This window comes from Scyliorhinus torazame, chromosome 15 (genome assembly GCF_047496885.1).
Source record: "Scyliorhinus torazame isolate Kashiwa2021f chromosome 15, sScyTor2.1, whole genome shotgun sequence".
Taxonomy (NCBI): Eukaryota; Metazoa; Chordata; class Chondrichthyes; order Carcharhiniformes; family Scyliorhinidae; genus Scyliorhinus; species Scyliorhinus torazame.
This window is the reverse complement of record NC_092721.1, coordinates 179,011,095-179,035,602: the sequence shown is the minus strand read 5'-3', so window position 1 is coordinate 179,035,602 and position 24,508 is coordinate 179,011,095. Positions and strand designations below refer to the sequence as shown.

Here is a 24,508-nt window from a genome sequence, read left to right as displayed (position 1 = left end):
AAGAAAGAGCTTACCTGTTATTCACTCCCCTTCTCAGCAAGCACTCACTCAGCAACCTCTGTGGCCCGCACGATAACACCAGCCAATTAACTTATTGTTTTGCAGTGATGTCACTCCTGAATTGTTTTTTTAATTTCAGCCTGCTGTCCAGAGGTGTCTCTCTCAGCTCCCGCTCTTTTTAAATCTCCGCGACTCTCAGCTCCCACTCTTTTTAAATGTCTGCGACTCTCAGCTCCCGCTCTTTCTAAATCTCCGCGACTCTCAGCTCCCGCTCTTTTTAAATCTCCGCGACTCTCAGCTCCCACGCTTTTTAAATCTCCGCGACTCTCAGCTCCCGCTCTTTTTAAATCTCCGCGACTCTCAGCTCCCGCTCTTGAGCATGATAGCTCAGTGCAATACTGAGGGATTATACTGTCAATGATACGGACCTTCAGTGAGATGTTAAACTACCCTCGTAGTTTTCAAATATTCATCTCTCAATTAACAATATCAAACAATGGTTGCACCTCAAAGCAAAAAATATATTTTTCTCATTCTTTCATGGGATGTGGTCAAGGCCAACTTTTCTTGCTCGTAAACTGAGTGGTTTACTAGGCCAGTTCAGAGTCAACTACATTACCATGGATCTGGAGTTCAACACAGGCCAGACAGATTTCCTTCCCTAAAGGACATTAGTGGACCAAATGGGTTCCTATGACAATCGATGATAGTTTCATGCTCATCGTTACTGAGACTAGCTTTTTCTATCCCAGATTTGTTCCTGAATTAATTCAAAGTCCTCCAGCTGCCATGGTGGGATTTGAAGGCCCAACCCCGGATCATTAACCTGGGCACCTGGATAAGTCCAGTGATGTTATCGTTACACTACCACCTCCCCTTGGCTAACAGGTGCTGTGGCACAATCTGAGGACATGAAAGGGACAATTTTCAATACAGGTTTCTCTGTGCAGATACTCCACATGGCTTAACATAGATAAATAGATTGATAATACTGTGATAACAGAATAGGATATAAGAAAATAAGGATGAGTTCCGACGAGGAAAATGCAGTTATATTGAAGACAAATACATGATGGGTATGGTAGCACAATGGTTATATTAATAGGTGACTAATCAAGAGGCCTGGACGAAGTAAGCCATATAACTAGAGTTAAAATCCCACCATCAAAAGAAAAAGAAAGATTTACATAGCGCCTTTCATATCGATGTCCCAAAGTGCTTACAGATTTTGAAACATTTTTGCAATGTCGTCACTGTCAATGGGGCAGCCAGTTTGTCAGTGGCAAGCCTCCACAAGCGGCAAAGTAATAATGACCAGATTATCTGTGTTTTTGTGATGTTGGTCACGGGACAAATATTGGCTAGGACACTCCCCCTCTGTCCAGAGGTGTCTCTCTCAGCTCCCGCTCTTTTTAAATCTCCGCGACTCTCAGCTCCCGCTCTTTTTAAATGTCTGCGACTCTCAGCTCCCGCTCTTTTTAAATCTCCGCGACTCTCAGCTCCCGCTCTTTTTAAATCTCCGCGACTCTCAGCTCCCGCGCTTTTTAAATCTCCGCGACTCTCAGCTCCCGCTCTAAATATTTACAATATTTAGAACATAGTGTGGAAGGAGGCCACAGTGTGGAAGGAGGCCATTCGGCCCATCGAGTCTGCACCGGCCCACTTAAGGCCTCACTTCCACCCTAACCCCGTAACCCAATAGCTCTTCCTCAAAATAGTTCCATGGGATTTTTATATCCCGAGAGGATAGACGCAGGCCATAGTTTACCACCTCGTCTGATGGCACCTCCAACAGCGCAGTGCTCTCTCAATACTATACCGAGTGTTAGCCTAGATTTCTGTGCTCAAGCCTTAGATTAGGATTTGAACCCAGAAACTTCGGACTCGGAGGAAAGAAAGCTACCACAGCTAACACCAGGGCAATTTCAGAATTTAAATTCTATTTTATTAGATTTGGAAGGAAGAAACTGCCGTCAGTGAAGAAGTGACCATGACATTATTGAATTGTTATAAAAACCCAGCTGGTTTACAGATATGCTTCAGGGAAGGAAACCCGCACTCCTCATTCATTCTAGTGTATCTGTGACTCCATTCCCATTGTAACAACTCTCCTAAGTGGTTTAGTAAGACGCTCAAAGCACGTCAAGAAAAAGGCAGAGGAATGGGAAATAAAGTTGATCTTGACAGCAATGGCCACAGCCAAAGAACAAACTTTTAAAAGTCTTGTATTTATTGTGCTGTTATGGAAAATTAGTATATTGAAAATAACATCATGATATGAACCTGCATGGTGAAAATAACAGCAAACTCATGTACTACCCTTGTCTTTGGTATATTCTCTCCGTTGAAATATTATTTCACCATATGCCATCAAGCAAAGCAAATTGGTTGCGCTGGTGTGAAAGTTGTGCATCGGATTTTGAAGTCTGTAAGTCTGAAGCTTGTAAACTCTGTGAAGATCACTGGTGTATATGTTTGAGGTTTAAACATCTACAACAAGTGGTGACCAAGAAACCAAATATTTACAATATTTAGAACATACAGTGTGGAAGGAGGCCACAGTGTGGAAGGAGGCCATTCGGCCCATCGAGTTTGCACCGGCCCACTTAAGGCCTCACTTCCACCCTAACCCCGTAACCCAATTACCCTTCCTAACCTATTTTAGACACTAAGGGCAATTTAGCATATCCAATCCACCTAACCTGCCCATCTTTGGAATGTGGGAAGAAACCGGAGCACCCGGAGGAAACACACGCAGACATGGGGAGAACTTGCAGACTCCGCACAGACAGTGACCCAGTGGGGAATCGAACCGGGAACCCTGGCGCTGTGAAGCCACAGTGCTAACCATTTGTGCTACCGTGCTGCCGTTTCTGATTATTCAGTTCCACATTTGAGTAATTAGATCCAAATTTTCCTGAAGTCACTCACTTCTTTTCCTATGTTGCCAGTGGGATTTAGAAGTAACTATATTGATCAATTAAACATTTTTTTCTGATGGGGCACTTTGGTTCAATCTTTCCTTAATCCCAATTTTAGACTGCAAGGGCAATTCTTTATGAGATTTAACCTTTATGAAGTAAACTATTTCAAATCCTTTGGAAAAATATATCCATTTTTGTGTTTCAGTCATCACTCTGGAATCCTGAACAAGATTGACAAACCTTTACTTTGGCAGCTTTCTGGAGGTCTGAAGCCTGCTGTTCATACGAATAACCAGTCTGAATTTCGTCCTCTAACAGCGTAATATCTTCCTGAAGAATAGGCCCGCCCAGTCTGTCCAGTGCCTGCAGTAAGGCCTCCTTATGGTCTCCAAATGAGATTGGTTTATTACTGTCGAATCTTGCGTGGAATGAGCACACACAGAAAAAGAAATAATCCAAATCTAATTTCACTTCCAACAAAAATGTTTGGGTTTGTAGAGAATGTTCTTACTTACTTATCTTGCTCCTCTTGAGATAGTGCTCTCCACACAATTATATTTAGACGCCTTGCAAAAGAGAAAAAAAGTGTTGAAAATTCTTATGTAATAATGGATTTGGAAACTCTAATTTGTATTCTTTTGACACCCCCCCCCCCCCCCCCCTCCCACAGACCACCTCATACAGACCCCCTAAATAAGGAGTCCCTCACAGATCTCCCAGAAAAGAGAAACCTGTCAGGAAGCCTCCTCAGAAAAGACATCACCCTCCCCCTTTCACGCTTGAGTGATATTGAAGTGCTAGCTGGAACTTGACAGCACTTAACTCTCTTTGAAATGGTTGATGTTAATAAACATTATGGTTAGAGCATTTCAGAGTTACACAACCGTGAAGGAAGATGAATGAAGCAAGGCTGAAAGCTGTGTGTGTGGAAGCTGTCAATCGCAGCCCACTAAGTGAAATGAATGATGTGACTTACAGCTCCAGGATCTGAGGGGTTTAAACATAGGTTGCTGTTTTTCTCTTTCCAGGAATGAACACGGGGTGCTTTCTCTGTCTGAGCCAGCAGAGGTATTGCCTAGGTGAGTTGTTACAGCAGTAATTTTTGTCACTACCTCTGTATGTACTGCTCTCGAGCTTCCTGACAGGGGTCTCCTTTCTGTGGGGTCTGTGGGGGTCTCCCTATTTAGGGGGTCTCTGTGGGGTCTCCATTTGTAGGGGGTCTCCCTATGTAGGGGATCTCTGTGGTGGGTCTCACTATTTAATGGTTTCTGGGGGGTTCTATTTATCTACAGGGTCTTGGGGAGGTGGGGTGGACAGGTCTTGCATTGTGGGGGTGGTGGTGGCCCTCAGGCGTACTTTGGGGGAAATTCCCTTAAGGATTTACCCCCTTGACCCATGGTGAGGTCCACCACATAAGGACCACACTGGGAAATATTTGTAGTGAATCCTGTCCACGTGATTCCCGGCGCAGACAACCGGAAAATGATGCAGGCCCAGAGAATATGGTGCTCGCCCTGCTAAGTCGATGCAAATGGATCTTAATGACCCATTTGCATCCTCCTGCAGGCGTGAATCCTGGCCTGTCTCCAGCGGGGGACTAGAGCATCGTGCACCGATCAGGTTTTTTTTCCCACAATGCCCGATTCTCCTGCTATGGCGGCCAACAGTGGAGAACCCAGCCTGCTTTATCCAGGCAAGCAGCAGGGCACAGAATCAATTTGAAAATGGCCAAGCAGATCAAAAAGTGTGTGTTTGACAAAGAGTCATCCAGACTCGAAACGTTAGCTCTGTTCTCTCTCCACAGATGTTGTCAGACCTGCTGAGATTGTCCAGCGTTTTCTGATTTTGCTTCGGATTCCAGAAGCCGCGGTAATTTGCTTTTACCAGATCAGCATGTACTAGATGAAGATGGCCCAAGGGGTACGTGAGCTGGGTGAATTGGCCCCGGAAAGCGAGTAGACAAGCAAAGAAAGATCAAGGGGAGTGGGACTTTAAGCCGAGCTCGGAGTCTGTCCTTGATACCAATAGGCAGGGCCTGGAAAAAAGTGAATGTATTGCGGATCAAGAGAGTTGGGAACATCTCATGATAGGCAAGATTCCGAAGGCTGCTGGCAGGTTGAAATGAACCGGAAGGACTTTCAACGGGTTGAGTCAGGTCATTGAAAGGATCAGTGTGATCCCGGTCAGGTCAGGTCTGAAACCAGAGCAAAAGGCCGCACATGTAGTGCACATTCAGGGGTGGATAATTCATTCAAATTCCTTTGTAAAAACATTCTGACAAAGGATCTGGACCTGAAACTGTAACGTGTCCACTTCCCCACAAGCTGCCTGACACCTGCAATGTTTTCAGCACTTTCTATTGGGGGTTATTTATATTAGTGTATACACCAGTCTTATGCCCTCTGTCAAAAGTTAAATAATAATAATAATCTTTATTGTCGCATGTAGGCTTACATTAACAATGAAGTTACTGTGAAAAGCCCCTAGTCACCACATTACGGCTCCTGTTCGGATATACAGAGGGCGAATTCAGAATGTCCAAATTACCTAACAGCACATCTTTCGGGACTTGTGGGAGGAAACCGGAGCACCCGGAGGAAACCCACACAGGCACAGGGAGAGCGTACTGACTGCCACTTATGTCGACTTCATCTGTACATTTTGCCCATTTGAGAAACACTATCATAAATTGCTTCAATCTTCTTTTCTCCAGTGAAAATAAATGGAATGACTTGAATATTTTTGTGACCATTCGTTACGTAGCATATGCGCCATCATCCAGAGGGCCTCTGGATGACGTGCATATGCCAAGTTTAGCAAGCTGCACCTTGGACATGTGGCCTACTGGAGTACGGGTATGCTTGGAAAGCAATGAAAAAGCTAAACGGCTGTGTTAGGGCTTGGGGTGAGCCAGCATTAAATGTTGCAACAGCTTGGCATCTCACATACCTCACCATCTTTTTGGCAAACAGTACGATTGGATAGCCTTATCTACATGGCTTTGTTAAGGTCTGTAACCTCCTTCCAGATCCATTCCCAAGCGTTATGTGTGAAAATTGCTCGTGATATTCACCACTACTTTGCAGGCATGATGCCCTTCCAAGTCAAGCATCCATCTCCAGCAGCGGCACCCCCATTTCATCAGCTATCAAATGGGCTTTGTGTTCCACTAGTCCATCACTCGTCTACAACCTGTTTTACTGTATTGGCTTTCTAAAGCAACGTTTTAAAAATAAAACAAAGCATTTCTTTCGCTCCTTTGTAAACTATTAGAATTCCTTTAAATCAGAAATACAGCATTTTGAGCCTTTTAATGTGTTCACAGCAGTAAGCCAGATGCCTGATGTGCATTATAAATGACAGTCAACTGTGGGAAGTTCAATAGGGCACAAATGTACCAAGCGGGTAATTGCTGCTTCAGCAGCGGGACTGGGAAGCATCACATTCTGTGTCCAGGTGGGGCCAGAATAATGCAAGAAAATATCATGAAAAGGGTTCAGAGAGTACAATCAAAATAATTTTAAATTCACGGAGCTATGAAACAAGGTAAAGGAACTCCAGTCCAAATTCCATATAAGAATATACCGCAGAAACGTAAGTAAAAGAACCAAATTCCTTAACCTACACATTTGTTTTACACAAATAAATGAAGTTAGAAAAACACTGAGCTATGATTATAAACTGAGAATGCTCAGGGCTCAACATGACAAAAGGAATGACCTTTTCATTTTCAATGACAGATTCCCATTTGGTAATAGTAACTGCTGATGGAAGTTGAAGACGTTAACAAACATTGGATTGATTGTTGACTCAATAAAGAGCAGGGCAATCAACATGGTAGAACAATGTCAGATCTGCTCCTGTAGAAAGGATTGAGGGGGACAGTGAGCTCCTGGAGCTGAACAGTTCTTCCCACGTATTACCTGGTTGATAATTTATGGAAATACTAACACCTCACCAATTGACTGCTTACTTTTCATAGGACTGGATAGCTTGGAAGAGTCTCTGTTTGTAGTTTTCCAGATCCACGCCCAATGGATTAATAAGTGTAATCTGCTTCTTGCTGTTGCTCACATGAGCTAATGGCAACACCTGAATGAAAACAGAATTCATTTCAAACGGAAATACATTAAGCTATAGTTTATTATTTTAAAAGTGATATCTACAGAAAAAGGTCAGTTCAGAAGACACTTCTCCATCATTCATTTATTTTTCTGTCTTTGTAATATAAAAACACAAATCTGTATTTAGATGAGCACTTGAAATGGCATAAAACACAAGGCAATGGGCCAAGTGCTGGAAAATGGATGAGAGTGGATAGGTGCTTGATGATCGGCGCCGACATGATGGTCCGATGGGCCTCTTTCCGAGTTGTAAAAACTCTACGGTGGAACCTTACCCAAAAATGGTGAAGTGTCAGTTCCGGTAAGAAAAACGGTGCAAATCCCATTGACACATCGGCAGGATTTCTCATGGAATTTTGAGCCTTTTCGCCGAAACGAAGTGAGTGGGCGTGGTTTTCGCCATCACTCTGGCAGGGTGGGGTCTCGTCGAGCCAGGAACTAGCTCCAAACAGATCGGGGCGCCCCAACCAGCGCTGCTGTCTAACTGCCCCCAGCCCATATCACAGAGGTCTAGGGGGGCTGACTGCCACCCCTCGACATTCATCGTGGACAAACCAACCCCCACACATATACACAGCCCCCGCACCCCCCCCCCCCCCATGATGGCTGCCACTAGGCTCTGCGCCTGGCACTGCCCAGGCACAGGTTGGCACTACCCAGGCATGTCCCTCTACCCCCGGGCTCTATACTTACTTCTGCGCGTCTAGAGGGATCGATCCCCTTAGGTGCCTCACACTTGGCCAAATTAATGATGCCGGTGCGTCGCCTCTGAATATTCCCTGCGGGGGGGCGGGAATGGAGAGACTGCTCGCTAACGGCATGCTAATGTTTTAAAGTTCCCGCGATGAGATTCGCAGTATTCCACCGGAAGGGGGGGGGGGTGAAAATTCCAAAACCCAATCACGCTGGAGAGAATCACGGTTTTTCGTTTCTCTCTGGACTTTGAGCCCGTACTGAGTTTCTCACAGGTAGAGAGTGTGGGCTCAAACTCACCCCCATTGCCTCTATAGGTGATTTCCTGTGGTGATGCTCACAGTCAAAATTCTGGAAAATAAACTTTCTTGATCACTGTTTACTACAGCCACAGATCCGAATTTACATTTATTCTCACTTTTTTACAGTCGTTCGTGGGCTAGTATGTATTGACCATCCCTAATTGCCATTGAAGCGGCTTGGCTATTTCAGAGGGCATTTAAGAGTTAACCACATTGCTGTTGATCTGGAGCCACATGTAGGCCAGACCAGGTAAGGGTAGCGGATTTCCTTCCCTAAGGGACATTAGTGATGTTTTTTTTTTACAACAATCGACAACAGTGAGAAACAATTAGACTTTTTTAAATTTCAGATTTTTGTTGAATTCAAATTTTACCATCTCCCAAAGTGGGATTCGAATCCAGTTCCCCAGAGCATTAGCCTCGGTCCCTGCATTACTAGTCCAGTGACAATACCACTGCACCACCACCTCCCCACAAATACTCAGTCTTCAATCTTACTCACTTTTATAGCTTTACTCATTCTTCAGAACAAAAAACGAAAATGCTGGAGGTTGAGAGACTGGCGTTACTTTTGAAGATTGACTCTTTTCCAACCTCAGAATGGTTAAAATTCAAACCTTATGTAATTCTAAATATATAATTACAGAACTAGAACATACAATAATATATTAGTCAATGTATGTATCATAAAAATCAGAAGAATATTTGTGACTTTCACATTAAATTCATTGGGCACAATTCTCCCGGTGTCGACATCACATCTATCCCAAGAATTCAACAATTTCTGCGAGAAGGTCCTCAGTGAGAAATCCTTGCACTTCAATGTCTTAGTGCGGCCAGCTGCTTCTGTGGTGGAAAAGTTCATCCAATGCAGGCATGGTGTTCAGGCATCTGAAAAAGGCCCACTCTTAAAAGAAAGAATCTCAGGCTGCACCCCTGCTCTTTCCAGGAAGCACTTCAGTGTAGAAGAAAAGCTCACTGTGAAAAAAAGTACTCAGACAGGAAACCTGCTGAAAAGAGGAAGCACTTTAGAATTAATGGGCCGTGAAGTGGTTTAAAAACAAACAAAGCTGAGCCTCTTTTGAAATAGTCCAGCTGAAAATCAAGATGTTCGTAAGATTCAATGGGATGTGAAATTCATTATAAACAACCACGCACAAAGGATTAAAATCAGGAATATATCGACAGTAATACCACCGCAGAGGCTCGCAAAAGTCAATGGGGTGTGGAATAGAATGCAAACAACCAAGTACAAAGGGATAAAAGCAGGTATACTGCAACATTGAAACCACAGAGCAGAACACTACAGCAGTAGGTGGAGATGGCATCTAGAGATGGACCTGTAAGATTCAGTGTCGTCGATGAGATCCATCTTCCAACTCCAATGTGTTTCTGGAGATCAATCTTTTTCAGGAGGTCCATATTATTTTCTCAATGGTGGGTCAGTGATGTTGGGTATCTGTTCAATATGGTGCCAAATATGATGGTGGAACATAAGCCATCATGCCCGTCCTGCCACGGAATACAGTGTGAAACCCCAGGCATATAATTAACGAGCCAAGGGCCGGAAGATATGGCACAGTTTCCTGCAGGCCTCCACAGCAGGAAACATTCTTCCTGATGTGTTGGGGTTCTGGATCCGAGAAACACATACAGGCCACCAACACTTAAAATAGTGCAACACTATTTTATTAAGTTAGAAACTGTTGAACATACTTTCACTGTGGGTTAACACGATGTTAGATTAAACTAAAGACCTATGCCTGTCCGAACCAGTCTATGCACTCAGCACATGGTGAGGACCTGTGCTGTAAGCTGTAAGCTCTGTCCTTGTAGGAGGCTGCATCCCGAATGAGCAGGAACTCTGATGCCCCCTGTCTTTATAGTGAGTGTGCTCTAACTGGTGATTGGCTGCGGTGTTGTGTGTGTTGATTGGCCTTGCTGTGTGCCCATCAGTGTGTGTGTATCTGCACCATGATATACTGGTGTATATCATGACATCCCCCCTTTTATAAAAGAATGTATGTGTGTGGCAATAAATAATGTATGGTGAGAATGTTCCCAACTACGTGTGGGGTGCGAAGACATATTTACAGGACTACGTACATGAGAACTAAGCTATTTACATGGGAAGGTGCCTGGTGCAGAGAAGCAGTATGCAACAAGAATAACGAGATCAACACTATATACAAACCAGGGAAACGATCAAACAAAGCAACGAAACAATTCAGAGAGTCTATAAGTCCGCAAAGTTCATAAATTAAGTCTCTGAGGTGGGCGACGAATTCTGGTTGACCGCCTCAAGGGTGGGTCGAGAGCCGCTGGTTCAGGAGCGGGCTGGACTGCATCAGAGTCAGGGGAGGCAGAGTGACAGGGTCCGTGGCAGGGTCAGCAGGAGGGCGAGGCGACAGTGGAGGATCACGTGCCGAGCGTGAAACGAGACGAAGGGCGGGTCAATTGCAGTGCAGAATAGAGCCATCCGGTAGACGAACCAGGAACGAGCCGGGGGCCACCTGCCGAAGGACAACAGCGGTTGCAGACCAGCCCCCATCCGGAAGATGGACGCGGACATTGTCATCTGGAGCCAGAGCAGGGAGATCAGCTGCACGGGAGTCATGAGCCGCCTTGCGCTGTGCACGAGACAGCTGCATCCAGCTAAGGACCGGAATGTGGTCGAGGTCTGGGACATGGATGGACGGCACCGTCGTCCTCAGGATACGACCCATGAGTAACTCGGCTGGCGTCAGGCCAGTGGACAGCGGGGCGGAGCGATAGGCCAGCAAGGCAAGGTGGAAATCGAACCCAGCACCGGCAGCCTTGCATAAGAGCCGTTTGACATTATGTACTCCCTTCTCCGCTTTGCCGTTGGATTGGGGGTACAGGGGACTGGATGTCAAATGGGCAAAATTGTACCGCGTGGCAAAGTTGGACCAATCCTGGCTGGCGAAGCAGGGGCCATTGTCCGACATAACGGTGAGCGGGATGCCGTGTCGAGCAGATGTTTCTTTACATGCACGAATGACGGTAGACAAGGTGATGTCGTGCAACTGTATCACCTCCGGGTAATTCAAAAAGTAGTCCACGATCAGGACATAGTCTCTACCCAGCGCGTGGAACAGGTCGATGCCCACCTTGGTCCATGGTGACGTGACCAACTCATGCGCTGCAGGGTCTCACATGGTTGGGCCGACTGGAAGCGCTGACAAGTGGGGCAGTTGAGCACTGTGTTGGCTATGTCCTCATTAATACCGGGCCAGTACACAGCCTCTCAGGCCCGTCGGTGGCACTTTTCCATGCCAAGGTGGCCCTTGTGTAGTTGTTTCAGGACAAGTTGGCGCATGCTATGCGGGATGACAATGTGGTCCAGTTTTAGAAGAAACCCGTCTACTACCGCCAGATCATCTCTGATATTATAGAACTGAGGGCATTGGCCCTTGAGCCATCTGTCCATTAGGTGGCGCATGACACGCTGTAGCAAGGGGTCAGCCGCCGTCTCGCGGTGAATTTGGACGAGGCGTTCATCCGTGGCAGGTAGATTGGAGGCCGCGAATGCCACATGGGCATCAACCTGGCAGACAAATCCCGCTGGGTCACATGGAGTGTTGACTGCCCTGGAGAGAGCGTCAGCAATGATGAGGTCTTTGCTTGGGGTGTATACCAGCTGGAAGTCATATCGCCGGAGTTTGAGAAGAATACGCTGGAGGCGAGGTGTCATATCATTCAAGTCTTTCTGTATTATATTAACCAGCGGGCGATGGACAGTGTCGACGGTGAATTGAGGAAGTCCGTAGACATAATCGTGAAACTTAACCACACCGGTCAGAAGGCCCAGGCACTCCTTTCCTATCTGCGCATAACGCTGCTCTGTGGGGGTCATCGCACGTGACGCATATGCAACGGGGGCCCATGATGAGGCCTCATCACGTTGAAGGAGCACGGCCCCAATGCCGGATTGACTGGCATCAGTCAAAATTTTGGTCTCCTTTGCTGGATCAAAGAAAGCTAAGACTGGGGCCGTGGTCAGTTTTGCCTTGAATTCTCTCCATTAGCGCTCGTGGGCAGGGAGCCATTGGAAGTCTGTCGTCTTCCTGACCAGGTTCCTGAGAGCCGTGGTATGAGAGGCGAGATTAGGGATAAATTTCCCTAAAAAATTGATCATGCCCAGAAATCGGAGGACCACCTTCTTGTCCTCTGGTGTTTTCATAGCTGTGATGGCAGCTACCTTGTCCGCATCCGGCTGCACACCCAATTGGGAGATGTGGTCCCCGAGGAACTTGAGTTGTGTCTGACCAAAAGAGCATTTGGCCCTGTTGAGGCGGAGGCCATGCTCATGTATACGTTTGAATACGCGCTGGAGGCGACTAACATGCTCCTGCGGGGTGGTGGACCAAATCATTATGTCATCGACATAGACGCGAACACCTTCAATGCCTTCCATCATTTGTTCCATAAAGCAGATATGATCCCGAACGGCATCCTGTTGTAACAATATCTGCTGAAGGGGGTATTAAATGTGCAAAGTTTCCTGCTGGATTTATCGAGCTGGATTTGCCAGAATCCTTTTGAGGTGTCGTGTTTGGTGAAGAGCTTGGCGCAAGCCATCTCACATGTGAGCTCTTCGCGCTTGGGAATTGGATAAAGCTCCCTCATAATATTGCGATTCAGATCCTTGGGATCAATGCAAATTCTCAATTCGCCGGAAGGCTTTTTTTACACATACCATGGAACTGACCCAGTCGGTCGGTTCCGTTACTTTTGAAATCACTCCTTGGTTCTGGAGGTCTTGCAGCTGCTGCTTGAGGCGGTCCTTAAGAGGTGCTGGGACCCTGTGAGGTGCGTGCACCACAGGCGTGGAATTCGGTTTTAATAAAATCTTGTAGGTGTACGGGAGCGTGCCCATGCCCTCAAAGACTTTGTGGTACTGGTTGATAATGGCGTCGAGCTGCGCCCTGAAGTCAGTGTCCTGAAAGGCAGACGCGTCGGCAGGAGAGAGAGAGTCAACTCTCTGAACTAGGTTCAACAGCTTGCATGCCTGCGCGCCAAGCAGGGAGGCTTTCGAGGAGCCCACGATTTCAAAGGGAAGGATGGCTTTGCGTGACTTGTGCGTCACTTCGAGCTGACACGAGCCGCTGGCAGCAATGACATTGCCATTATAATCTAATAGCTGGCAGGCTGATGGGGGGATGGCTGGTTTGACACCAAGGCTTTGGAGGTCCGACCGCACAATGAGATTGGCGGAGGCACCAGTGTCCAGGCGGAATCGTATTTGGGACCGGTTGACGGTAAGGGTGGCACACCACTCATCTCATGGATCGATGCTGTATACCCATAGAGGCTGGATTCTTTGCTTCGGGGACACCCTGTTTTTTGTAACGATACCGATTCGAAAAGGTGTCTTCGGGTCCTCGGTGTCAATATCGAGTAGTAGGTCCGCATCGGACCCGGTGACCGTGGGTTGAAAGGCCCAGACATTCCTGCGAGTCTGGCCAGAGCGATATGAATTGGCAGGCCGAGCTGATCTGCATAAAGCAGCATAGTGTCCAAGTTTGCCACATCTCAGGCATTGTCGGGATTTGGCAGGGCATTGCCACAGTTGCCGCACATTTTAGCGTCAGCACGTTCGCTGCGACACGCGCGCGGTGCGGCCATACGTGGTGCGTCCCTGCGCAGTACTTCGATGACGTCGCTGTCCCCTCGTTCGGTGCGCACAAGTGCGGGAGTCTGCGAAAAGCGCGCAAAATGGCCGCCCTCATCCAGGCTGAGGCCCTGGAGTTGCTCGATTGCTTGGGCCCTTTCTGCCTCGCGGGGACCTTGCTGCGCCATTTCAGCCGCTTGGATGTGGGAATACCGACTAGTGGCGTGTTCGTGTAGCACGCAGGTCTCGATGGCGGTCGCTAGGGTGAGCTGCTGTACCTTGAGGAGCTGCTGGCGTAGGGGGTCCGACTGAACATCGAAAACGATCTGGTCGCGTATCATGGAGTCGGAGGTGGGCCCGTAATTACAGGACTGCGCAAGGATGCGGAGGTGGGTGAGAAAGGACTGGAAAGGTTCATCCTTACCCTATAAACGCTGTTGGAATACATAGCGCTCGAAACTTTCATTCGCCTCGATGTTGCAGTGACTGTCAAACTTGAGGAGGACCGTCTTGAATTTTGATTTATCTTCATTATCAGCAAAGGTGAGAGAATTGAAAATGTGGATGGCATGTTCCCCGGCCGTGGATAGGAAGAGAGCGATCTTCGTGGTGTCCGAGGCATCTTCCCGGTCTGTGGCTTCCAGGTAGAGCTGGAAGCGTTGTTCGAATATCTTCCAGTTGGCCCCCAGGTTACCGGTGATGCGGCGCGGCGGCGGCGGACGGACGCTGTCCATTTTGCAGGATGGCTGTATGCTGGTGGAAGGCAGATCACTTGCAGGTAGGTCTAAGAAGTTCTAATATCCCTCAACTCCTGGTATCATGATGTGTTGGGTGTTCTGGATCCATGGAACACATACAGGCCACCAACACTTAAAATAGTGTAACACTATTTTATTAAGTTAGAATGTTGAACATACTTTCACTGTGGGTTAACACGATGTTAGATTAAACTAAAGACCTATGCCTGTCCTAACCAGTCTATGCACTCAGCACATGGTAAGGACCTGTGCTGTAAGTTGTCCTTGTAGGAGGCTGCATCCCGAATGAACGGGAACTCTGATGCCCCCTGTCTTCATAGTGAGTGTGCTCTAACTGGTGATTGGCTGCGGTGTTGTGTATGTTGATTGGTCTTGCTGTGTGTCCATCAGTGTGTGTGTATCTGCACCATGATATACTGGTGTATATCATGACACTCCTTTCCCACTCCCGCCACAGGACTTAGCCCCAGATGAGACCCCATGGTGTAGTTGGCCGGGGGGGGGACGGGGACGGGGGGGGGACTCACGCTGACGTGAACGCTGTCTTGGAACCCTCCCTCGATTCTACGCCCCGTCGCCATCCCCCCCCGCTGAAAATGAGGGCGGAAAACTCCCTCACCCACAAGTCTTGGCTCAAAATATTTCAGTTTGTACACAGGGTATGATTGACATGTATACTAATGCACTGTATAGCATTTTATATGCTTTCCTCCTTGTTATAACCTGCCTGCTTACCATTGGCTGGGAACTAATGACAATCCCACAATCCTGTGGGAGTATGAGCTTCCCCAATGAGGGGGGTGGAGAAACCATTAGTAAACTCCAAGTATAAATAAAGCTGGCCAGTTTGGAACCAGCAGGAAGGAGTGTGCAGCAAGGGAAGTTGCTGCTGCTGTATATATATATATATATATATGTTATTGTAAATAAATGTTATTACTTTGTATCCTTAAAACTCGTGCTGGATTCTTCGTGGCCCTCACAAAACTGGCGATGAGGGTTAAAGTGAATAGCTGTCTACACTGCTGAAGCCACCTCCCTGGATTTTTGTTGGATACAGGTTGGAAGTTGTTTTCTATTATACCATGCCTCTGTACGGACGTTTGGATGTTTTTGATGCTGCGCTGGAAAGCTGGAACCAGTACGCACAACGGATGCGTTACTATTTCCGGGCAAACAATATCACCGAAAACGAGCGCCAGGTGGTCATATTGCTCACCGCCTGCGGCCCGCATACGTTTGGGGTGATTAGGAGCCTTACGTACCCAGCTGCGCCAGACACCAAAACGTTTGATGAACTTGTGAATATAGTGGGGCAACATTTTAACTCAACCCCATCCACGATAGTCCAACGTTACCGGTTTAATACTGCTGAGAGGACCCCTGGAGAATCCCTTGCCGTCTTTCTATCCAGGCTACGCAGGATTGTGCAGTACTGTGACTATGGTGAGACCTTGTCAGAAATGTTACGCGACCATTTGGTTTGCGGTATTAACAATGCGGCCACCCAGAGAAAGTTGTTAGCTGAGCCAACATTGACTTTTCAAAAGGCCATTCAAATAGTATTGTCCCGAGAGAGCGCAGAACGAGGAGTGCAGGAGCTACAGGGAATGGAAGTGCATGCCTTGGGGCGCAACCACCTCCGTCCAAAAACATCCCCCCGCACTCCTGCGGTACCTTGGGCGATGCAACGTCCGGACCGACGCCAGTGGTCGTCAGACATTCCTCCCCGAAGGGAGCCTTCTCCAGAACCAATGGATGAGGAGCCATGTCCGTGTCAGACTTGTAGGCGCCGACCCCGTCGCGGACGCCGGTCCTGGGGGCGCCAGAGGCGCCATCGTTCCGAACGAAACTGGGACCAGTCCAGGGGCCGTACGTTCCATGTGGGTGAACCTGCAGCGACTACTCCTGAGGACGTGGAGACGGAGGACGACTGCCTGCAGCTGCATTGTGTGGCACCTCCCCGTGTTGCCCCCATTAAGGTGACAGTACGGGTCAATGGTCACCCGCTTGAGATGGAGTTGGACACTGGCGCAGCGGTCTCTGTGATCACCCAGAGGACATTTGCCCGCATCAAGCAGGGTATACAGACCCTTACATTAACCGACTCACAGGCCAGGTTGGCCACCTACACGGGGGAACCACTGGACATTGCAGGAACTACAATGACCCCTGTTGTTTATGGACGCCAGGAGGGGCGTTTCCCACTTATCGTGGTGCGCGGCCATAGGCCCAGCCTGTTGGGTCGGGACTGGTTGTGCCATTTGCGGTTGCAATGGCAGCACATCCTCCAAACAGTTTCTGAAGGGTTGACTGAGGTGCTAGGACGATACCCAGACGTATTCCAGCCTGGTTTGGGGAAAATAAAAGGGGCCGTAGCCCGTATCCAAGTTGAACCAGGAGCCACGCCGCGCTATTTCCGGGCTCGCCCGGTGCCTTACGCCTTGCTCCAGAAGGTAGAAGGGGAGCTCACTCGTTTGGAGAGTTTGGGTATTATCAGGCCCGTCCGTTTTGCTGACTGGGCAGCACCAATTGTACCTGTAATGAAGCCAGATGCCACAGTTCGCTTGTGTGGCGACTATAAACTTAGTGAATACGGCTTCCCAACTCGACCGATATCCAATGCCTCGCATAGAGGATCTCTACGCGAAGCTTGCAGGCGGACTCTCCTTCACAAAATTAGATATGAGTCACGCCTACCTACAGTTGGAGCTGGACCTTGCTTCCCGACCATATGTAACGATTAATACACACCGGGGCCTATATGAATATACATGGTTGCCCTATCCTCTGCCTGCGCTATTTTTCAACGTGTTATGGAGGGCATTTTGAGAGGTTTACCACGTGTTGCTGTCTACTTAGATGACGTTTTGATTACAGGGACGTCGGAGCAGGAACATTTGGAAAATCTGGAGGCTGTCCTTGGACGCTTTTCGGAGGCTGGAGTCCGTTTACGTCGCACAAAGCGCGTATTTCAGGCAAAGGACGTAGTCTACCTAGGTTATTGGGTGGGCCGCGAAGGTTTGCACCCCGTCGCAGAGAAGGTGCATGCGATTCAACAGGCCCCCGCCCCAACTGACACTTTGCATCTTCGTTCTTTTCTCGGTCTCGTAAACTATTACGGGAAGTTCCTCCCCAATCTGGCAACTACGCTGGCCCTGTTGCACCTTCTGCTAAAGAAAAATCACACCTGGGTTTGGGGTCAGCCGCAAGAAACCGCTTTCCAGCGGGTAAAGCAACAATTGTCGTCGTCTGGGTTACTAACCCACTATGATCCTGGAAAGCCTTTGCTCGTCACATGTGATGCATCCCCGTATGGTATAGGGGCCGTCCTGTCCCACAAGATGGAGAACGGGGCCGAGTGACCGATAGCTTTCGCCTCCCGCACATTGACTGCAGCGGAGAAAAAGTACGCGCAGATCGAGGAGGGGGGCCTGGCAGTGGTTTTTGCGGTGAAACGCTTCCACCAGTACGTGTATGGCCGCCATTTCACTATCGTGACTGATCATAAGCTTCTGCTGGGACTTTTCAGAGAGGATAAGCCAATACCGCCCATTGCTTCCGCACGGATCCAGCGCTGGGCTTTGTTGCTTGCTGCATGCGAGTATTCTCTGGAGCACAAACCAGGAACGCAGATAGCAAATGCCGACGCACTGAGCCGATTGCCTTTATCGACCGGCCCATGTCGACCCCCACGACCGGTGAGGTGGTTGTAACCCTAAATTTTATGGACACCTTGCCTGTCACGGCATCACAGATCCGTGAGTGGACCCAGACGGAACCAGTCCTGTCAAAGGTTCGGCATATAGTCCTGTATGGTGGGCAGCATAGACAGCTCCCAGGCGAGTTGCGGGCATTTTCCTCCAAGCTGTCAGAATTCAGCGTGGAAGACGGCATCCTCTTGTGGGGGACGCGTGTGATTGTCCCGGAAAAAGGCCAGGAGCTGATACTAGGAGACTTGCACAATGGGCATCCAGGTGTGACCAAAATGAAAATGTTGGCCCGGAGTTATGTCTGGTGGCCAGGCCTCGACACCGACATTGAGAAGGTGGCCCAAAACTGCTCCATTTGCCAGGAGCATCAGAAGCTTCCGCCGGCCGTGCCCCTACATCACTGGGAATGGCCAGGGCGACCTTGGGCACGCTTGCATGCAGATTTCAAGGATCCATGTTCCTTCTATTAATCAACGCCCAGTCTAAATGGCTAGAGGTGCATAAGATGCAGGGGACAACGTCCTGTGCAACAATTGAAAAGATGCGTTTGTCTTTTAGTACGCATGGCCTCCCCGAGGTGCTGGTCACGAATAACGGCACTCCATTCACGAGTGAGGAGTTTGCGAGGTTCATGAAGATGAACGGCATACGCCATATCCGCACTGCCCCTTACCACCCGGCTTCAAATGGGTTGGCAGAGCGCGCAGTGCAAACATTCAAAAGAGGCCTAAAGAAGCAGTCTTCCGGATCAATGGACAAGAGACTGGCTCGCTTTTTGTTTTCGTATAGGACCACCCCCCATGCGGTGACTGGGGTAGCTCCCGCAGAACTCCTAATGGGCCGGAGACTTCGCACCCGCCTTAGTATGGTTTTCCCGGACATTGGCGCAAAAGTACGCCGCACACAAGAACGGCAGGGACAGGGATTTTCTCGGCATCGGCCGATTTGGCAGTTTGCGCCCGGTGACCCAGTGTTCGTTCGGACTTTTGCTGGGGGTGCCCAATGGGTTCCTGGCGTAATCTTTCGCCAAACGGGCCCTATATCTTACCAGGTGCAAGCCCAGGGTCGTCTCCAGCGCAAACATGTAGACCACGTTCGGTCCAGAAGACTGTCCCCTCTAAAGATTCCCCGCCCCCGGAGCTCATTTCTACAGCCGCAGAGACCAGAGACAAGAGAAGGTAGTCCTCACAATCTTCCACTGGTGCCTCACTCGAAGCCTGTGCAGGTCGTTACAGAACCGAATGAAGATAGAGACGCTGACATGACGGAGACAGCAGACTCTGGCTCCGAGATGGAGACACAGGACGCGTCAGAGGGGGAATCCTCGGGTCCACGGGCCGTGGATGTACAACCGTTACGCCGTTCATCACGGAAGCGCCGGTCTCCGTCTCGTTACACGCCGCCTGATCCAGCGCCGCGTGCAAATGGTGTCCGGCCTGCGGCAAAACGAGTCCGACGCCCTCCTTCGCCAGGGTCTTCGGTGGATTCCTTGGACTTGGGGGGGAGGGATGTTATAACCTGCCTGCTTACCATTGGCTGGGGACTAATGACAATCCCACAATCCTGTGGGAGTATGAGATTCCCCAATGAGGGGGGCGGAGAAACCATTAGTAAACTCCAAGTATAAATAAAGCTGGCCAGTCTGGAACCAGCAGAAAGGAGTGTGCAGCAAGGGAAGTTGCTGCTGTATATATATATATATATATATATATATATATATATATGTTATTGTAAGTAAATGTTATTACTTTGTATCCTTAAAACTCCTGCTGGATTCTTCAAGGCCCTCACAAAACTCCTTCAAAAAGATTACCACAAACAAAGATCTTTATTTTAAGGAGTAAAAGGCTATTCCTCTGCACTGCTCCTTTTAGGTTAGTTTATAAGTTTCCCATTTGTACATTCATATATAATGGTCCATTCCTGCATCGTAATAATGAACAGCTATTTTAACAACTTGCTTTGTTCTCCTTTGTTCCTGAAGAGTTTGGGTTCAATTTCTCTTTCATCTGGTACATTGCCGAGCACAACGAACATGCTCCGTACCCACTGAGCAGCTCGTCAGATTTCACCGCAGTAGTTGACAAAGAGTTATCACTAACGGCTCCACATGGGTCCATCCAGCAGCGTGTCCCTATTATTACTTTTGGCACCATGACTTGTTCCTCCTGACTCGTGCATTCGAGACTCACGAAACACAACCTGTTCCAGGTGGCTGGCTCCATCCTCCAAAGTGTCCACTGCTCATCTGGTGTTTACAGGTATGGGCGTGAGTAACGCAGGCTGATGCTCAGAGTTGCGCGCTCACTCTGGGCCAGGGGCAGGCTGTACATTAACCCACGGTGAGCATATGTTACCATGTTGGCTCCAGCAGAGATCTTTAAAGTTAGCTTCCACTGCATGCTGTTCCTTCTGCTGTTGTGCGTCTGCCCGAGGGTCAGTGAAGGAGAAGGTGAGAAGACATAACAAAGGCAGATACCAATAGCCCCGAGTTGGAGGCAGCTGGTCATAAACTGCTCTAACTTCCTCTGTGCTTTCATTGACGATAATATTAATAGCAATAATGTTACGTTAAATTAAATGCCTCCTTTAAGCCTGATGCCCAACCCAGAGGATAAATATGACAAATAATTGATGCTGAGTCAAAGAAGGAAATATTAGAAAGTGCGGCCAATAGCTTGGATTGAGGTTACTTTTTTCCACAAAGGTTTTGTGCTGGAAAATATATGGGAACAGTCATCATATTCGATGGAGGAACTGATGAATAGTCTGATTTCAGTGACTGGGAAGAGGATTGGAATCAGAAGCAATGGTCTGGAATTGAAGGCGGAGGCCAAAGACATAGGTTTTTCACCCTAATGTTGCAGTCTGCCAGGTCGGAGTATAAAGAAGTGATTAAATCCCTTGCTCCATTGTAACCTCCTAGCTTTCCTAGTTTCCAACCCTACATCTCAGTCATCCACAGTCCACAACACAAGGATTTCTGCAAACGCTTCTGGCAAGTAGACGGGTTTTATCAGATTACCTGAATTAACGTGTGGTGAATGTATTACGGCAACCATTCAGCACTGTATTACATTACATTACATTGTGTTATGCTGATGCCCTTGTGGGCTCCGCCCCCTCGGGGGGGTTATATAGATCTGCTGCCTGTAGGCGGCACTCAGTACAGAGCAGTCGCAGGTAGGCACAGTTCTAGCTGATTAAAACCACTGTTCACTTCAACTCTCCGTCTCGTGTGAATTGATGGTCGCATCAATTTAATCAGCTACAATATTGCGATGGAAGCAGCTCTCAAACCTGATCGACTGGAATTCGACCCACAGGCCGCTGAAGTCAAAGGGATTGTTTTCGCACTGGCTCCGCTGTTTTGAGGCCTACTGCGCCGCCTCCTCCTCACCCTCCGTCACCAAGGAACAGAAACGGAGCCTCCTCCACGCCCGGGTGAGCCACAGAATCTCCGTGCAGATCGAGGAAGTGACCACGTACGCAGACGCGGCCGCGATCCTGAAAAGGCAATACGTGAGGCCGGTGAACGAAGTGTTCGCGTGGCATCTCCTCACCACTCGCCGCCAACGCCCCGGGGAATCGCTGGAGGAATACCTATGCGACCTGAAAGTACTTGCGTGAAACTGCAACTACAAGGACATCACGGCCTCACAGCACATGGAACTTGCCATCCGGGACGCCTATGTGGCTGGAGTCCGGTCCAACTACATCAGACAGCGCCTGCTCGAAAAGGGCACCCTCGACCTAGAAGAGACGGTAAAACTATCCACCTCTTTAGAAGTAGCTTTTCAGAGCCTCAACACTATCCCCTCAGACCACGCGACTCCCCTCGTGGACCCCCGTCCAGAGAGTGCCCCAGGCCTGTGCCGCGTGGCTGCCCGTCCAACCCGGGGGGCTACCCTGCTATTTCTGCGGCCAGCACCAGCACCCCAGGCAGCACTGCCCGGCTCGGACCGCGACCTGTAGCGACTGCGGCAAGAAAGGACACTTTGCCAAAGTTTGCCTGGCCAGATCCAAAACCTCTAAATCACAGGCCCGACTTTGAGACTCACAGGCCCGCAGACCCCGCAGCTTGGCTGCCGGCACTGCCCCCTCCGGATGCGTCATCTGCCTCGTGCTGTCCGTGGGGGTGGCCATCTTTGACTCTACCGAACACGTGCGACTCACGGGGCCGCCATCTTGGCCGCCATCTCCCACACGGCCCGCCATGTGCGACTCATGGGGGCCGCCATCTTGCCCGCCATCTTGGCCGCCATCTTCATCGCCGCCCGACACGTGCGACCGACATGGGCAGCCATCCTGGGACCACCCCACCACCACTGACCACGCGGCGACCCGCTACTCAGCGCGGTCACCCTTGACCAGTCACGCCCCAAGCACCTCAGGAACTCGATGATGACTGTCCAGGTCAATGGACACGAAACGCCCAGCCTGTTTGACTCTGGGAGCACGTAGAGTTTCATACATCCAGACACGGTAAGGCGCTGTTCTCTCCAAATTTCCCCCGCATTTCAAACAATCTCGCTCGCTTCCGGATCGCATTCAGTGCAGATCCGGTGGTACTGTGTCGCAAACCTCGCGATACAGGGCGCCGAGTACACCAATTTTAAACTATATGTCCTCCCCGATCTCTGCACTCCTCTCCTGTTGGGACTGGACTTCCAGTGCAACCTCAGGAGCCTGACCCTGAAGTTCGGCGGGCCCATACCCCCTCTCACCGTATGTAGCCTCGCGACCCTAAAGGTTGACCCTCCCCCACTCTTCGCGAACCTCACCGCCGATTGTAAACCCGTCGCCACCAGGAGCAGGCGGTACAGTATCCAGGACAGGACTTTTAGCAAGTCCGAGGTCCAACGGCTCTTGAGGGAGGGGATCATAGAGGCCAGTAACAGCCCCTGGAGAGCCCAGGCGGTGGTGGTCAGGACTGGGGAGAAGAATCGGAGGATGGTTGTAGACTACAGCCAAACCATAAACCGGTACACACATCTCAATGCGTACCCCCTCCCCCAGATAGCGGATATGGTGAATCAGATTGCACACTACCGGGTGTTCTCCACAGTAGATCTGAAGTTCGCATAACACCAGCTCCCAATCCGCCCGGAAGATCGTCACTACACGGCCTTTGAGGCAGACGGCTGCCTCTTCCACTTCCTCCGGGTCCCCTTCGGCGTCATCAACGGGGTCTCGGTCTTCCAAAGAACGATGGACCGAATGGTGGACCAGTACGGGCTGCGAGCCACATTTCCGTACTTGGACAAGGTACTGCGGCCACGATCAGCAGGACCACGACGTCAACCTTCAGAGGTTTCTCCAAACCGCCCAAGTCCTCAACCTCACTTATAACAAGGAGAAATGCATTTTCCGCACAACCAGACTAGCCATCCTCGGCTATGTAGTGGAAAACAGAGTCCTAGGGCCTGACCCCGACCGCATGCATCTCCCCCTCCCCCACTGCCCCAAGGCCCTGAAAATATGCCTCGGGTTCTTTTCCTATTATGCCCAGTGGGTCCCCAACTATGTGGACAAAGCCCGCCCTCTGATCAAAGCCACCATCTTCCCGCTGAGGCCCGCCAGGCCTTCAGCCGCATCAAGGCAGATATTGCCAAAGCCGTGATGCGCGCGATGGACGAGTCCATCCCCTTCCAGGTGGAGAGCGACGCGTCAGAGGTCGCCCTCGCTGCTACCCTTAATCAGGCAGGCCTGTAGCCTTTTTCTCCCAAACCCTCAACGCCTCCGAGATTCGACACTCCTCAGTCGAAAAAGAAGCTCAAGCCATTGTGGAAGCTGTACGGCATTGGAAGCACTACCTCGCTGGTAGGAGGTTCACCCTCGTCACCGACCAACGGTCGTAGCCTTCATGTTCAACAATACACAGCGGGGCAAGATCAAGAATGATAAAATCTTGAGGTGGAGGATCGAACTCTTCACCTATAATTACGATATTGTATATTGTCCTGGGAAGCTCAATGAGCCCCCAGATGCCCTGTCCCGCGGCACATGCCCCAGCGCGCAAGATGACCGACTTCGGGCTATCCACAACGACCTCTGCCACCCGGGGGTCACCCGGCTTCTCCACTACATCAAGGCCCGCAACCTGCCCTACTCCACCGAGGAGGTCAGGGCCATGACCAGGGACTGCCAAATCTGCATGGAGTGTAAGCCGCACTTCTATTGGCCAGACAAGGCCCAACTGGTGAAGGCATCCCGGCCCTTCGAGCGCCTCAGCATCGACTTCAAAGGGCCCCTCCCCTCTACCGACCGCAACGTGTATTTTCTCAACGTCGTTGACGAGTACTCCCGCTTCCCCTTTGCAAACCCTTGCCCCAACATGACCACGGCCACCGTCATTA

General features: G+C 49.5%; 1 protein-coding gene across 1 annotated transcript in view; it reads right to left on the bottom strand.

Annotated features, from left to right (window-relative positions):
• The window catches only part of LOC140392034 (von Willebrand factor A domain-containing protein 3B-like), a 233,774-nt gene that overhangs the window by 61,003 nt on the left and 148,263 nt on the right, over window positions 1–24,508 (bottom strand). The window contains exons 20-22 of the mRNA XM_072477209.1: window positions 6,898–7,016; window positions 3,440–3,490; window positions 3,165–3,342 (exon numbers count right to left, since the gene is read on the bottom strand). Coding sequence (XP_072333310.1) covers window positions 3,165–3,342; window positions 3,440–3,490; window positions 6,898–7,016 — 348 coding nt within the window. The remainder of the gene's footprint in view (window positions 1–3,164; window positions 3,343–3,439; window positions 3,491–6,897; window positions 7,017–24,508) is intronic.